The 17,066-nt window shown below is 42.4% G+C and overlaps 3 protein-coding genes across 3 annotated transcripts; 1 reads left to right on the top strand and 2 right to left on the bottom strand.

Moving 5' to 3' along the window:
• The first annotated feature begins 1,028 nt into the window (after positions 1-1,028).
• LOC119898437 (gap junction beta-7 protein-like) lies at positions 1,029-5,786 on the top strand. Its single transcript, XM_038712609.1, has 2 exons — positions 1,029-1,043; positions 3,072-5,786. The coding sequence occupies exon 2, from the start codon at positions 3,086-3,088 to the stop codon at positions 3,833-3,835; it is 750 nt and encodes a 249-aa protein (XP_038568537.1). The 5' UTR covers positions 1,029-1,043; positions 3,072-3,085; the 3' UTR covers positions 3,836-5,786.
• A 315-nt stretch (positions 5,787-6,101) lies between these two features.
• On the bottom strand, positions 6,102-13,582 carry LOC119898438 (zinc finger protein 292-like). The gene is given in 2 exon segments (XM_038712610.1): positions 6,102-13,453; positions 13,579-13,582. Coding segments are annotated over 2 exon segments (6,804 nt in total). The 3' UTR covers positions 6,102-6,653.
• On the bottom strand, positions 13,474-14,998 carry LOC119898435 (zinc finger protein 292-like; the record flags this gene model as incomplete). Its single annotated transcript, XM_038712608.1, is given in 2 exon segments — positions 13,474-14,315; positions 14,862-14,998. Coding segments are annotated over 2 exon segments (402 nt in total), but the record flags the coding sequence as incomplete, so codon positions are not given.
• Between the last annotated feature and the right edge of the window lie 2,068 nt (positions 14,999-17,066).

The following is a 17,066-nucleotide window of genomic DNA, read 5'->3' as shown; positions in this document are numbered from 1 at the left end:
TCCTCTGCACCTCCATCACTGTCTGGTTTGGATCGGCCACCAAAAAGGACAGGAGCAGACTACAACGGACAGTCAGGACTCACATCATCACATCAACATCATCGTGCCAACCTGCCCTCCATTCAGGACTTATACATTTCCAGAGTCAGGAAACAGACAGGAAACATCACTGCAGATCCATCTCACCCCGGACACAACCTGTTCCAGCTTCTCACCTCTGGTAGGTGCTACAGAGCACTGTACGCCAAAACCAACAGACTTATGAACAGTTTCTTCCCACAAGCCATCACTCTGATGAACAGCTGATTTCTGACTCACAGTGTCAGGAACAAGTCTTGTGCACTAACCCAGTAACTCTGTCTCTAATCAGCCACCTGTTTACTGGTTTACACTTATTTTTTATTCACCATTCAGTGCTGTTCATACTGTTATATTGTCATACTGTAGATACTGTATACCAAATCCACCTACTTCAAATCATAACTCCTGCACAAACTACTTATACCTATTTATTATTATTATATTTTATTATTTTTCCAGCATCCTTTGCACTATGCTTCATTGCACTGTGTACATGTATGCATGTATATGTACCTGTATATCACATTCACCTCCGACATGTATATGGTATGTATATGTACATACTCCTGCATCCTTTGCACTCTGCTCACTGCACTATTTGTCTATATGTCTATATTGTTTTTATTCACAGTGTGTATATTAGTGTTGTCTACACTGAAGTCTGTGTCTGATTTTATTTTATTTTTATTATTGTGATTTGTATTTTTGTACGAGTAAGCACATTGTGAGCAACGTACAATCCTGCGTCAAATTCCTCGTATGTGTACACATACCTGGCAATAAAGCTGATTCTGATATTGTTCACAAATCTCTCCAAATCTGTGTTAGTGAGCACTTTTCCTTTGCTGAGATAATCCATCCACCTGTCCATGTAAAGTTAAAATAAAACAGAAAGTGTGTGATCTCAGTCACAAGGTTGGCACAGAGCAGGGCCCTGCAGGACACAGCGGAGACAGCTCCTGGTAAGTGCTCTGCTTTCACTTCTTTCTGACAATTCTACACAGCTTTTTAGTCTCCTGCTATTACTACTTTATTGTTATTATTATCTCTACTTCTGATTCTGCTATTACTACTACTATTGTTATTATTATCACTGCTTCTGATGCTGCTATTAGTATTACTTTTATTATTGTCACTGTTGCTGTTGCTTTCACTTCTGATGCTGCTATTATTAAGTATAGTATTCATAGATGGGTCATTCTACGCACTTTATTATGCTTAAGCCACACCATGTTCACTCACATACATTTATAGATCTCTCTTGTGTCTCATCTAGTGTTAGTTACTGTGTTGTGTTGTATGGTGTCTTGTCTTGTTAGTTGTTTAAGTGATCTTGTTTTTGGCACTGTGGACCGTGTGAAACTGCATTACATTTATTTGTATACTCGGTATGTGGATGAATGACAATATACAAACTGCACACAGTGCCTCTGGGTGGATACTGTCCGGATGGGCTCTTGACCTACAGGCCCACAGCTGCCTACCTGTTACACACGTAACATGCTGCAATTTCATTTTTCATGTGATAGAACATAGAAAGGCTCATTTTACATGAACATTGTAAAATGGTCCAGAGGGAACGTGCTAATATTCTAACTCTCATAATTCTAAAACAATGATACTTTTTCCACATTTTGTAACATATATCTAAGAGACAAATGCCAATTTATAAAAATATCATTAGTTCTCATGTAAAGCTTCTTTGATGGTTTTATAAGTCAATTATCAAAAAGTGGCTTATTTTAGCTGACTCCACCCTATGTATATAAATATACTGCCACTTTATTAGGTACACCTGTTCAATTGCTGGTTACACAAATAGTTAATCAGCCAATCACATGTAGACGTGGTCAAGACAACTTGCGGAAGTTCAAAGCGAGCATCATAATGGGGAACAAAGTGGATTTACAGTAAGTGACTTTGAACGTGGCATGGTTGTTGGTGTCAGACGGGCTTGTCTGAGTATTTCAGAAGCTGATCTACTGGGATTTTCACGCACAACCATATCTAGGGTTTACAGAGAATGGTCAGAAGAAGAGGAAATATCCAGTGAGTTGCAGTTGTGTGGAGGAAAATGCCTTGTTGATGTCAGAGGTCAGAGGAGAATTGGCAGACGGGTTCCAGATGATAGGAAGGCAACAGTAACTCAAATAACCACTCGTTACAACCAAGTTATGCAGAACACCATCTCTGAACGTACAACACGTCCAACCTTGAAGCAGATGGGCTACAGCAGCAGAAGACCACGCCGGGGGCCACTCCTGTCAGCTAAGAACAGGAAACTGAGGCTACAGTTCACACAGGCTCACCAACACTGGACAATAGAAGATTGGAAAAACGTTGGCTGGTCTGATGAGTCTCAATTTCAGCTGCTGCATTCAGATGGTAGGGTCAGAATTTGGTGTAAACATGAAAGCATGGATCCATCCTGTCTTAAAGCAACCGTTCAGGCTGGTGGTGTAATGGTGTGGGGGATATTTTCCTGGCACACAGTGGGCCCTTTAGTACCAACTGAGCATCATTTAAATGCAACAGCCTACCTGAGTATTGCTGCTGACCATGTCCATCCCTTTATGACCACAGTGTACCATCTTCTGATGGCTACTTCCAGCAGGATAACAAGTGTTAGTCTATGCTGCCTTTCCTTCATGAATGTGTGCATTTTCTGATAACTTTGAGCACAGCTTTGAGCGACCGTACCAGTGTTTTAGGATGTTTAGGATGTGCACACTCTACGTTACAAATTATGTGTGGTAATATAGTGCAGAGGCTACCTATGTCAAAGACGTTAAATCTACCTAATTATTTTCATAATGTAGTCCAATAAATGCAATTCAGTGACCCCCAGGAGGGTGGTCATCATAGTATACTGTATCATGTAGTCCTACAATACATTTCTTGTAAATAGGTAAAAACCTTTTATACAGTCTAGGGTAAAAACACTGGAGTATCTCTGTATTTCCTATGCCTATCTGTTTATCTCTTGGCAGGTTACTCAGAGAAGATGAACTGGGGCTTTTTGGAGAATGTCCTCAGTGGGGTGAACAAGTACTCCACTGTGGTTGGCCGCGTCTGGCTCTCTGTAGTCTTCCTCTTCAGGATACTGGTGTATGTGGCGGCGGCTGAGCAGGTGTGGAAGGACGAGCAGAAGGATTTTGTGTGCAACACCCAGAAACCCGGCTGTGAGAACACCTGCTTCGACTACTTCTTCCCCATCTCACAGGTGCGCCTCTGGGCTCTGCAGCTCATCATGGTGTCCACCCCGTCCCTTCTGGTGATCCTACCTGTGGCCTACAGGGAGCACCGGGAGGCCAAACTCAAGCGAAAACTGTACGCCGACAAAGGGAGCATTGATGGAGGTCTGTTCTGCACCTACATCATCAGCCTGGTCTTCAAGACAGCTTTTGAGGTGGGCTCCCTGCTTGCGTTCTACTTCCTGTACAATGGCTTTGGGGTGCCCATCTTGCTCCGCTGCAGCCAGAGTCCCTGTCCCAACACGGTGGACTGTTACATTGCCAGAGCCACAGAGAAGAAGATCTTTCTCTACATCATGGGCTGCACCTCCATTCTGTGTATTGCTCTCAATTTTGTGGAGCTCGTGTACATTGTATGGAAGCAGCTGTTGAAATATTTCACCAAGCGGTACATCCCGGTGGAAAAGAAGGCTTACAGCCGCTGCCAGTCCCCTGTTTCTAATGTCAACAAGCTTGTCTGCACTGAGCACACAGTAAACACAGAGGACAGCAGCACATAGCCACCATTCCATGCTGAAACCTGCCAGTCCAGTCCCACAGGGCTGGATGGAGCACATTCTCCACCTCAAAGTGAAACAAAAAGCTAACACAGTTGAATGGTACAGATGGCATACATTGAGAAAGGCTGAGCTGTCATTTCATTTATCAGTGTGAACTGATATTAAACCAGTCCAAACACTAATGAAAGACGGGCCATTACACTTTGACTTGTCTGGATGAAACCTCCAGTTTAGGAGCAACCTTTCTATCTAAAGAGCCACTTTCGGCCAGAAAGAAAAAAATAAACTTGTTTGGAGCCGTAAAAATTTTTTTAGCCCTTTAAATGCACAGGACTCTGCTACTGAGTTTAGCAGCAGGATGTGGCATGATGACAAAGTGTTTTACATTTTTTATCCGATGTATATGCTACATGTTTTTACAGTTGAATACTTCTAGGATTACTTTAGGCTTACAATAGTGATAGAAAAATGTTATTTATTAAAATGTTTTGACAAAGTAGGTGAGCCACTAGAGAGGGGCAAAGGAGCCGCAGCCTGCAGACCCCTGACTTAGACTTTTAATCATGTTGAGGTTTGGACTCTTGGCTGGATACAACAGGCATGGGGAAGCTTTTCACTATTATCAGATTCTTTACAAACTAAACAAACAATGGATTAGTGGAGAAAATAATCAGCAAATTGATCCAGATGAAAATAATCATTAGCTGCAGTCTGATACTAAAGAGTTCAAACTCTGCTACAGCTCAACAACTACAGCAGCAACATCCTGCTTTACATATATAATAGTACACATAGTATATAGTATATACCAGTCACGGGGACATTTTACTGCTTCAATACTTTAAGGACATTTTCCTGATAATACTCACTTAATCTTACTTTCTTTTTACATGAGAAAGAGTAACAGAGTGTGATATTGCTACTTTTAACAGGTTATCACTTGACAAAAGTCCTTGTGAGATACTGTAGTTTGTTCTAGATATCTTGAGAACACTTTTGACCAGACATCTCTCTCCAGTTATTTTGTGACAATGGGGGCCCAAAATGTTCAATATAAAACAAATAAAAATGTTATTCCATACTATTGTTTTCACAAGATAGGATTTTTATTATACCATTTTCACCAATCTGATTTCATAATTGAACGACTGACTAGCTCTGTGCTGTTTTGTCTTGACAAAGCACAAAAAACACACTTTGAAAGAAAATCTTCTGGAATATTTGAAATGATCATAATGCTCTGTGGTATTCCTGCTTGTCTTTTAATATAGAACACTACTATCACAATGTTGTTAGAGATATCCAGATCAGATGTAATCCTGACCTGATGCTGGACATCAGTGCTTTGTATTTAGACTGCTGTTTAGTTCTTAAGATGAATCACAAGAGAAATGTGCGATTACCAGCAGATATCTGTTACTCACCACAGAAAACTCTTTCCAGTTAACCTCATTTTGCTAATAATATTTTAATTCATAAATACATTTGTTGACTCAATGCCTCAAAAATGTATCAAGTTATCTCTGATGTAGTTTTAGAAAGTCAAATTAAACTATTTTGTGCCACAGAAGTAAAACAAGACTAAAACTAAAAAAGTTCTAAAATGACAGCGTCACTCTCCACCTAACTCATCAATGTGCTGATCAAAGATTGGCTAACAATCTTTGATCAGTCACACGTGTGTATTCTGAAAGTCAGTCATCACAGTGTGAACGTGTTCTTGTTCTTTTATGGTTCTTGACAATCTGTTCTGTTGTTTAGCAACACTACACTTTTTTAAAGTTAAATAAGAATTAAAGTTAAGATAAGTTAGCTGTTAGTTAATCAGTCTTTCCCAACTTTGTATAGGTGCTGTTTCTGTTAACCTGGTGGATTTTCATTCCTGCTATTCACATGCTACAACTGAACATGTTAAGTGCAATAATAAAGTCTTAATGTATACACCTTGAAATAAATCTGCTCTTCTTTCTCAAAGATGTACTGAACACACTATTTAACAGCTTCTCCGCTGTGAGCTGCTGCTTTGATTGACAGTTCATCCACAATTGAGATCTGACCAGCACTGCTAAAGGACCCCTTTAAAACCAGTACAGCTTTTACGTTTTGTGTCTGAATTAACCAAAGAGACAGTGTGTTGATTAGTGGGCTTTAAAGGTGTTGCTAGGTGTACGGCGTGTTTTGAAGTAAGCACTACAAATGCACAAAATGACAAGAGTGGAAAACTTCCATAACACCTAAAATTAGTTCAGAAATCATGACTACAGCATAGAGCTCATTTGTTTTTAATCATCAAAAACTTGAACCACAAAATCATTTTCCATTCAGTGTGCATGCAGCAGCTCCAATCGTTACACGATTAAAGGAATTCCTAATCTGCAGTGTAATCTAACTAAATGATGAAAAAAAGTCAAACTGGTTGTAAAAAAGCTCTTCATTTAATAGTAAGACTGCTGGTGGCAGTGGGTGATTTCAAACTATATACACAACGCACAATAATCAACATCTTTAAATCACAACTACACATAACATTATAGTCCATGTCAAAGTCCATCTGTCTGGAAGTCCCACAGGGATAATTAAGACGCCAAACGCTGATGACATGTTTCAACTTTCTGCCAAATGGTCAGATAACTTTTTGACTTAATAGCCCATAAATAAAAACATGCTATACACTTCTATAAAAGAGACAAAAATTGTACAGATAATATTACAGTATAATTCAAAACAACATTTTTTTTTAATAACTGGACGTGTAAAAACCTTTCATATGCAGGGCACCAGTCTGCAGCAGATTTGACTCAGCCTGAGATTCTGCTTCTCAAAAACAGACAGGTTGGTCATTTTTTTCCAATACCACTGTGGGCCGCATGTCCTGCAGCTGTTTCAACATGAGGTCTGTGACACCTGAAAAGGCCCTGTCTAGGATTATTTTAACCTTACTGAGGGACTTCAAATTCTGACGGTTGCTGAACCTGACGCAGGTGTCTTTGCTATTCAGACTGTTCGTTTTTCTCCGTACTTCTGGTACATCAACATTTCTCGTCAAGGAGTGTTCACATTTATTTGACTGTTCCAGGAATTTTAAGAAAGACATTTCAAATCCCATTGGTTTGAAAGAGGCCAGTGTGGCACTCTGCTCAGTCATCTCCTCCTGGGTTACAGCGGGGCAAGAGGAGTCGGATTCATCGTCCCTGCTGTAAACGACATCAATCTTGGTCGTACGCGGAATTTTCTTGCGTTTCACAATGTTTTCGATCAGCTTTCTTGGACGTCCTCGTTTGCGTTTTAGCACGACAGAGCCATCGGAACTTTCATCATTTGACAATTTGCTGTCGAACAATGCAGCGGGGATTCCTGCGGTGGTCCTTTTGCGTAGGACAGGCTTTGAATATCCATATTCCCCTCCTTCCAGGCCGGTGTCGGCTGTCACCTCACTGTCTGACAGGTCAGACGTGTTGTCTGATTTGGAGTCATCACTCCTGATGGGTCGGCACTTCTGCCTGGGGAACTTTTTGCAGAATATGAAGTGACTCCTTTGCTGTTCCAGGTACTTTTCTGACAGTCCGTGTCCCACGTAATGTTTCAATATGCTCCTCTCTGACTTCATGACTGACTCACAACCTTTAATCATACAGGGGTATTGTAGAGGAATTTTTTTAGTGCACATTGCAGATGCCTCCACTTTAGATTTTAAGGAGGGTTTTCCATATTTAGTCCAGTGATTTTTTTTCACCTTGCTAACTCTCTTTGTGTCACCTCCCCGCTGTAGGATCTTTTTATTGCTCTCAATGTTTTCCTTCCCATTACTCGTCTTGGTAATTTGGTAATGCAAAGTTTTAGAGTTCTGTTTCATCCCATCTTCTTTTATCTGTTGATTCTTTAGTTTAGGCTGGTAGAGGTCCTGATGCTTTTTCATGACATGTCTGAGCAGGTTTGACTTTGTGGCATACGAACGGTCACAGCCTTCAATTTCACACTTGAACGAGCCATTTAATTGTTCAGGTTTGGCCAACTTCATATCTTTATGCTGTTCTTTGACATGCCCTATATACTTCCAGAAAGCAGTGAAGGATGCTGTGCATCCTTGGTGGCCACAAGCAAACCTGCCCAGTTTAATGATGGACAAGATATTACCAACCTTATCAAGGCTGAATTCATGCAGCTGAAGATAATGCTGCAAAAGGTTGGGGACTTCTTGGAAAACTCGGGAGCAGTCTTTGACCTGGCATCTGAATTCAGAAATTTGGGGGATCTCTGCCTCTGGCTCCTCATCATTGTGGTCCATTATTTCATCCAGTCCCTCACTCTGGTCCTGCTCTTTGTTCACCTCCAATGCTGACAAAGCAGACTGGTGAACAGCCCTGTAGTGGAGGATCAGATTGTGCTGGATGGTGAAGGCAGCCACGCAGCCTTGATGAACGCAGCGATATGGTCTGTATGGACTCGTGGCATCACCTGAGCTTGGCTTCTCTTTTGTCTTCTTGGTAATGTCTATGCTTGGCTTGGCAGACTGTTTGTCGAGAGGTGGAGGGCCATTAGCCTGACGCGTGGCAGACAGAGCCTGCGTGAGAGGAGCCGACCCTTTGAGCAACGGGGGTCCCACGTGTCCACTTGCGTGTTGAGCGGGTACCTTGGGAAAGTTTCTTTGCCGTCTGTGTGTCCACTGTTCTGCTGCCATCCCTGCTTGTGCTGAAACAAAGGCTGATGCAGAGATCTGGCCCTTTACTGGCGGGGTCATTGCTTGTTTGTGCACGGGAGCTGTCTGCAAGGGATGAATGACTGTTGAGCGACTGTCATCTTGGAATTTCCGATTAGTTATGTCCACATTAGTACATGGTACAAATGTTTGTGATGGGCAATCAGGTGCATCCTGGAGTGAATATAGATGAGTTCTGTTCTGCACTGACGAAGGAGTAGCCGGTGTGGTTTGAGTTGATGGATCCTGGTTTGTTCCAACAGGCCAGTTCTGCATAGCTGCAGCTTTGGCCAGTTTGCGCTTGGAATCTAGATCTGCTATTTCCTTAGCAGATAATTTATGAGCTGACTGGTAGTGAGTACGAAGGTTTGAATTACGAGTGAATCTTTTACTACATTTTTGACACTTGAAAGGAGCATATTGGCCATACCTTTTCTTAACCTCATTCACCATATCAAGTGTGTAGTTGTGAGTTTTGGAGAGGTGTTTCCAAAGCGCTTCACTTGACACTGAACTAAATGTGCAGTTCTCATTCTCACAAGCAAATGGCTTAACAACCAGTGACGATATTGATCTACGCAAAACGGCCTTTGCAGATCCTGCCTGGCTGTTTGTGGGATTGCTATTCTGCTCCGTGTTAGCCAACATCTGATCAGACATTTCTCTGACCAAGTTAAGCCTTTCAAATGCACTTTGAATTTCTGTCATCCACTGTTGCTGGCTGGCAGATAACTGAGTGGGCTCAAGATCTGCATCATTTGCTGCGATGCCTGTGGGGCTCAGTATCTCCTGCTGCGGGGTGGAGGTCTCTCTGAAGCAAGTAAAGCTCTGTGTGTTCAGTAATTGTTTAATTTCGCCAGAGGTTCCTGGGATGATTGCAGAGTTTTCTTGAATAACTTGTCCTTCACTTGCTGAGTCACTTATTGCGTTACCAGACATTTGATGAAGTCCAGAATTATTGGAAGGACTGCACACTGGACCAAAAGACTTGGGAGTCTTTGAATTGGCATTAGGGTCAGTCTTGCTTGAATGACATAAGCTGTTTCTACGTTGAAAGTCGACGGACAATATCTGCTCTCGCAGTCTCTTCTTAATATCTTGTTCAGCGGTCTTCCTTTGCATCTCAGAATGCTTGCCACTTCTTGTTGCTGGACTAAGCTTACTATCAGGTAACAGTCTTTGCCTCACTGGGTTCTGATCTGTATCTTGTGTCTGAATGGTTGTCTCAGAGTGATACCCTTCACTGTGATTCGTGGGAACAATTCCAGGAAGCGCAGTGGAAGAGTTTTCTGTAAGAATTTGTGTAAGAAGTGGGTCAGGGAACTCACTTCCAGCAAACGTATTAACGCTTGTCTGAGGATAATGGGCGGTGCTGTACGAAGTGTCCTCTTGTTTCAGCTGGACATTTTCTGTATGCTGTATGACTGAGCTCCCGGGCAAACGTTCACCAGCTCCATAGGGAACACAAGGGTTTTGGAACAATGGCTGGGGAGCAGGTGTGTGTACAAAGAGATCAGACATGTTGGATTCAGCCATGATTTGTTTAAGTATGTCATCATTTGACTCACCATTGCCATACACTGGCAAATTATCTTGTGGATAATTAGGAGTGGGGTAATCTTTTGTGGTTGTTGAACCATGTATTACTGACTGATGGGGCTTCTCCTGATAAACAGCAGCAGGATTATAAGACAACTGTGGTGGTGCAGTGCTAACTGTTTGCTCTGAATTGAGAAGGTCAAGAAATGATGCTGGCAGGTCTGTGTTCAGTTCCGACTCTTCATATGGTTTGCAGATTGTACGCTTGGACAAATGGCCTCCCAGGGATTTAGGGCTATTAAATTGCCTAAATCACCTGCAACAAACAAATTTGCCATCCCTAAGAATAGCTGGCCATTTGGTCCTTCTGTTTTTTCTGGTTCTCGTTTGATTTTCAGGACTGTTTTCAGAGCCAACTGAGCCATTTGGAGATTGGTTGTTACGGTTTTTTGGGCTTGCACTGTCTGGTGAGGGAAAACTGGACTGCACATGATTTTGCATTGATATAGGTTTTTCTGGTGCCCTGGAATCGGAGACTAAGTTGCTTTGCATCGGTGATATATAGGGTGGAAGGTGGTCAGCTGCTTGTTTTGACACTTCCTTGGCACGGTCCATGTAGGAGGTCAAAACTGACTGGGACCCATTTTTCAGAAGTGGTGACGGCAAAGACTGTGCTGGTCTGTTCATTGTTGATCCCATTATAGAGCAAGATGGGACACCAATTGGCAGAGCAGCACTGGTAGAACCGACTTGTGGCATCACATGCATGTTTGATGGATAGACGTGAGAAGAGCCACAATTTTGAATTTGTTCACTTTCAGGGCCTGAGTGCCAATTTTGACTACCTGAAACTTGGGACTGTGCAGTTATTAGATTTGTATCACTTCCTAGCTGAGAGAGAACAATGGGATTTAGAACATTTTCCATCAAGAGTGAAGCATTCTGGTTGTGGGCAGAAGAGGAATGGGAATGCAGAGCACTATAGTCTGTGCTTGCACCCATATTAGTATAAGGTGGTGATTGGATAACATTCTGCCTCTGAACTCCACAAACTGGTACCGTGTTGCCCTGCTGGTGCTGAAGGGAGGGGAGTGAACTGAGATGCCTGGCAGATGATGTGCTCGGTGCTGGAGCGTAGGTTGTCTTGATTTTAGTTCGAGCAACTTTCCATTGCTCATAGAAGTCTGGGTGAACCGTTTTCATGTGCTTGGTAACACTTCTGTAGGAGCTGTAGTGTCTTGCACATGTTTCAAATGCACAATGAAATCGCTCTCTCTGTCCTGGAGGGGGACCTGTGCTAGCTGAAGATGTCACAGAGTTCTCTGGTCTGTTCCCAGTAAGAGGCTGTGGGGTTACTGTTGGTGGAAGTGGTTGCGACATCGCTGGCTCTATGGAGTTCTGGGGCGGTGACACTGTTAACAGGTTACTACTGCACATTGGCCCTTGCTGCCCTGGAAATGGTGAGTTGGTTTCAGAGTTGTAACTCACTGATCCAGTACTTGCTTTACTGGGGAACATCTGGGGCTGGCCTCGTGAGATCTCTGTGTTACTGCTATATGGCATGTTAGCTAAATTAGCTTCATATGGCGGTATTGGTTGATCCTGTTGTCTCATATAATCAAATGAATGCCCACCGAAACCATCTCTGTTTCTATTATGAACAGACATGTGGGAATTCACAGGCTGAATCACAGAATTATTTGACTGACTGGTTGAGAAAGGCGTATCATGTGGTTCATCTTTGACTGTGTATTGTCCTAAGGTTTCCACAGGTGCTTGGGAAGATTTCAGCAAACTCTCAATGGACACCGACAGCCTTCCGGGGTCTGAAATAATAGCAGATTCAGAGTTCCAGTTCTCATGGGAATTCTCTTGTTTAAGGCCTGCGTGACCTGAAAGCATTTGTTCAATGAGTGAAGGGCCAGGCTGCATATTTTGTGACGTCTGTTCAGAAGATTTGGTCTCCTCTTCTAGTCTGGCATGCTCCCCCTGGTGCAAATCCAGCTGCCGTTGTGAGTGGAATACCTTTCCACAGTCCATAGCTTTACAAGTGAACGTTTTATAATGTTGTGCCTCATGGTCATAGAGTTTGAAGGCCTCATTGAAAATCCTTCCACAATTTGGAAACATGCATCTAGCCTTAAAAGCAGAATGCGTTTTCCTGTGTATGATGAGCTCAGTGTTGGACAGGAAACTCGCCTTGCAGTTTAACTGTATACAGATGTAAGGTTTCACACCACAGTGGACCTGTAAATGATCATTAAGATGGGTAACATTAACAAAGTGGCGACGGCAGTATTGGCAAACGACCTTTTTGCTCTGCATTTCGAGGAAAGTCTTAGCTTCCTCATTGTCTCCATGAGCTTTAACATGTGCAATGAGATTTTTGAAAAATTTAAAGCTCCTTCTGCATTTTCCAACAGGGCACACATTGTCCTCACTACTCTCTGTGATGCATCTAGAAACTCTGGCCTGAACATTGTGAATCAACCCACCATTTTGCCCCAGGGAATCAGCATTTTCATAAAGTTCATTTTCTGTCTTGGCCTTTAATGCGGCAATAACAGGCGTTGCTGTTTTACAATTAGCCAACTTCTTGTTTGTTTTCATTGCAGTCAGCCTTTCCTTGCACGACTGTTTAACATGTGATGTTACGTGGGGAATCAATGTGTCTTTTGAGGAAAAGGTCTGAGCACATATCGGACAGCTGTATTCGCCACCGCTCAGATGAGTCTGTGCATGGCGTACAATCCTGTGGCCGAGAAACTCCTTGTCACACAGCACACAGTACTGCATGTATGCCTGCCAGTTTCTGAACCTGGCAGATATGAAACCCTTTTCTCTCAGTTTCTTCATTTCTCTGTTTTTCTGTTTCTTGTCTGTTATATCTTTTAGTTCATATGTGCCGCTAACTAAGTGGTCTGGGATATTCTTAAATCCCTCCTGACTGATGAAGTCTTCCTCTTCTTCAGGGGTCTCAGTATCATTCAGCAAGTCAATGGATGACACTATTGAAGCTTCTTCACCCATTAGCGATAGACAATTACGCTTAAGTGTTTTCCAGTCCCAGAACTCCGGGTCAAAGGGCCACTGGGTTTTAAAAACCAGCAGGAGCTCGCAGCGTAGCGAGTTGGGAACAGGCATATTCTCTTCCTCTAGTTTTTGATCTGGTTCATTGTAAAGAGTCTCCACAGCATAGTATGAATCCACTGTGGGCTCCAAGAGGAACTCAGTCAGCTGGCAGGCTCGCTTGACTTCCAGGTCAGTGGGAAGCAAACAGGAAATAGTTTTACACACAGTGGCCTTTGTGCTTCCATCATCTGATTCCATCCTCAGAGCCCGTATGCACATTTCAATGCACACTGGCAGGCCAACGGTGTCATCTATGAAAAACAGCAAGTTGAATCATTTAAAGCTGCTAGTAGATGTTAATTTCTCACATCAACATGAATCAGCACATTACTTTCATCATAATCATTATGTAATGCACTGTAGACAGAAAACGCACACATCTTACTTTTTAATCCATTAAAAAGAGTCCATGCAGAATGTTCTCAGTATCAAAAACTCACAACCTGAACACCTGAAAGGTGGCTTTAAAAATATTTACCGTTCTCCTTTGTGGAGGGCAGCAGCTGCAGCCTGCTCCAAATACTTCCATCATTGTCAAAATACAGCTAAAGACACTTCCATTTGTTTTCAGTGCCTTCAGCTTTTTAGTTTGTCGCTTATGAACAATGTAAGCAAACATAACCCATGGAATGCTGAGCACACTATTTTGGCAGATTGGCTTGAAACAATGTTCAAACACACGGACAGTGAAACAGTCAATTCTGATGCAGGAGAGGTTCGAGAATTTCTATATGGATTGGCACTTTTTCCTTCTGAAACTGGATCACTTTACAAATCCATTGTAAATCACATCAATTAAAGCTGACTGTGGTCACTGTTGTCTATGTACATAAAACCACCTTTCAAGCTTACATGCAGTGAGTATTCAATACTAACAAGATTGCTTTAACCTTAAAGGGCAAACTGGCTAAAATCATTTTCAGAGGGTCCACACACTGATAATACAGATAGAGAGCTACTTGTTTACTGACCTCTGATTGGATGACCTTGATGAGGAACAGGATGTGGTACACGGTTTTGGAAAGTAAGGACATCTGTCGGCATCTGTCCAAGAAGGCCTGCTCTGATGGCTCCAGGCGCTTCAGCAGCTTGCTCCAAAACAGAGTGAGCTCCCTGGTTTGAAGTAAGGGAATTAATTGCCCATTAACTGACTGTTCAATATACATCAGCCTCTCAACAACATATAATACACAATGACACCGAGTGTGCATTAACAACACTCCATACTGATTATGTGCAAGTGATGCATTATGACTGTTAGTTCATTTAGACTGAATGAACATATAAAGAACAATTCTGCTTTAAACTTTACTGCTGGGGTAAAAAAAATCTGGTATCTGTGGCTGTCGCAGACTGTAACAAGCACGGCCACTCATTTTATTCTGTCCAAATGACTACCTGCCAGTTACCTCCATCTTTTTAAGTGTGATGTGTTTTACATTTTACTTGAAAATATATTATAATATATAATATTGAAAACAGACAATAATGATAAATATTTCTTACAAAAACCTATAGCCTTATTAATAAGACTGGTGTAGATTCTGGGACTAACACAATCACTATGCTATTTAGTTTAGCCCTTACAAATCTTGTCCTCCCTCCTTAAACAAGAAACCCAATGTAGAATAAGCAACGGGGTGGCTTGTGTTTTCTTACCAAGCACAGTATGCATCTCCTTGGAGAAGCTGTCTGGTCAGGAAGGCTGAGCATAAGCTGAAAGCTGCCCTCTCATCTCCGTCCGACTCCAGGTTGCAGATCATCTCTAATGAATCACGGCAGTCCTCCTTTGAAAGCTGTACAGATAAATACCATGTATACAGGTAAGTTTAACCGGAAAACATATCCATATCTGTACATATCCACTTAAGGAAACACCCACAAGCGTCATCATCCAAAACTTTTCAAGACATGAAAGCCTCCAACACCAATACCTTCTGTCTTGCATATTGCTTTTAAGTGTAGTCTGCCATCTTGTGGATGAGGAATGTAATACAGGAAAAGTTCTGAAAGGTTGGGCTCAGTGGGAGTCAGCGGCAGGGTCGTGTGGTAAATAATATTTTATTGTTAAAGAGCATTAAACAGTTCATTTCCTGCATTCTAGTGAATTTTGCAATCAAATCAATCAATTTAGGCAGGAAATGTTTTTAATTATGTACAGGGAATTAAACTTGGCAGGTGACTAATTAAAATCTATAAATAACTGTATATTATGCAGTGCAGCTCTCTATATTGTGTTTCTCCTGTAAATCAGCTTTTCTGCTAAATCAGCACACATGCATCTTCTGTTTGGGGAAGTAACCTATTTAGTTGTTGTTGTTGTTGTTATGTGTGTGTATATATACACACACACACACACACAGACACACACGTATATATAAAAGAATAGATAAATAAATAATACATACAGGTGACTTTTGTTTTAGCTTGTCTGTAACTATTTGTTAATGGCGTAAAGTGTTGTAAGAACAACTGCAGACAAAGCAGGTGAGTGAAAAGTAGAAAAGTTTTGTTTTGACACAAGCTGAGTTTTTAGCAGCTATAGTGCCATAGAAAGAGGAGCTGGAAGGCAGGTGAAGTTCTGCACACCCTTCAAACTCAGTGATCAGCTTCCTTTGGTCGCAGTGCAGCCTTCTCTTTGATATAAACACAAGTCAAAAGGTCAAAACCTTGTTTCCTGTTGGCACCACAGAAGGCTGGTTGAGCTTCCACATAGCAAGAAGCGCTATAAATATGTTAAGAAACTAAAATATTAATTAAATAATATAAACTTAAATAAATAGGCTAACTGCGATCCTATGCTACATATAACATTAGTTAATCTGAAGTTACAGGTCACCAATGGCCTTACAAATGTTTAATTCTCCCCAACAGCCAGAGTTATTATTTTTATTTCAGTTAATTAAAGTGTTTTTTTCCCCACACAGTGCTACTTAAGTTTTACTAAAAAAACTTTATTTTAGTTAAGTTTTAGTCTATAATCACCTTTCTAACTACATGGTACATGGGCTACTTTTATTTTGAAGGTTTTACCGGTTGCTTCCCTAAAGTTGTGGGCCTCACTGACCGTGAGTGGGTCACAGTGGGATTTACCGCTTGTGCTGCGCGCTCTGAGCAACCCCCCTTTGAGCCACTGCCGCAAACTTCTCTCAGACTGCTGTCTTTGAGGACAGCCCTCCTTTTTGGCACTGACCTCTGCTAAGAGGGTGAGCGATCTGTGCGCTCTCTCAGTCGCTCCATCCTGCCTCGCTATCAGAGCTGACGGGAGCTCTGCCACCTTGAGGCCGGACCCAGCGTTCACGCACAAGGTTAGCTCCTTCAGGTCACGGATTGTTTCACTGGAAGGTTTTTTCCCTCCTCCTCTTCGAAACGAGGAGGAAGAAGCATCTCATCGTCTCTGCCCGGTGCACGCGTTGTCTCATTATGTAGAGCGCACGGCTACCCTCAAGAAAACTCAACAGCTGTTTGTTCACTACAGAGAGCATTCACAAGGCAAGTCTCTGTCAAAACAACGCTTGGCTCATTGGCTGTGTGAGGCCATCACACAGGCGTACGTTGCGGCTGGGATGGACCCCCCACCCGGCATCCGTGAAAACTCGACAAGAGCTGTGTCTTCCTCCGCAGCGCTGTTCAGCGGGATGGCTGTGGGGGATATTTGCACAGCGGAATCATGGGCTTCACCCTGCCCTTTTATCCGCTTCTATTTACGCGATGCATCGTGGTTTTCTCTAACGCACTCGGTACTGAATGTACTGGAGACCAGGCGCGACGCTGCTGGCTCGGGCTGTTGGGGCTCTCTTCGGTCTTAGTTGCGCTCCAGTTGGACTGCCACATTGCGTAACAACCATCCTTAATGTTCCCTCA

The sequence above is a fragment of the Micropterus salmoides genome, unplaced genomic scaffold (assembly GCF_014851395.1).
Source record: "Micropterus salmoides isolate LMB-PRFRI ecotype aquatic unplaced genomic scaffold, ASM1485139v1 Ms_hic_scaffold_112, whole genome shotgun sequence".
Classification (NCBI taxonomy): Eukaryota; Metazoa; Chordata; class Actinopteri; order Centrarchiformes; family Centrarchidae; genus Micropterus; species Micropterus salmoides.
Note: the sequence above shows the minus strand (reverse complement) of the source record. Positions and strands in the feature narration are given on the sequence as shown.

Coding starts and splice junctions, on each gene's coding strand:
- LOC119898437 (XM_038712609.1), top strand. CDS start 3,086: ATGAACTGGGGCTTTTTGGAGAATGTCCTCAGTGGGGTGAACAAGTAC.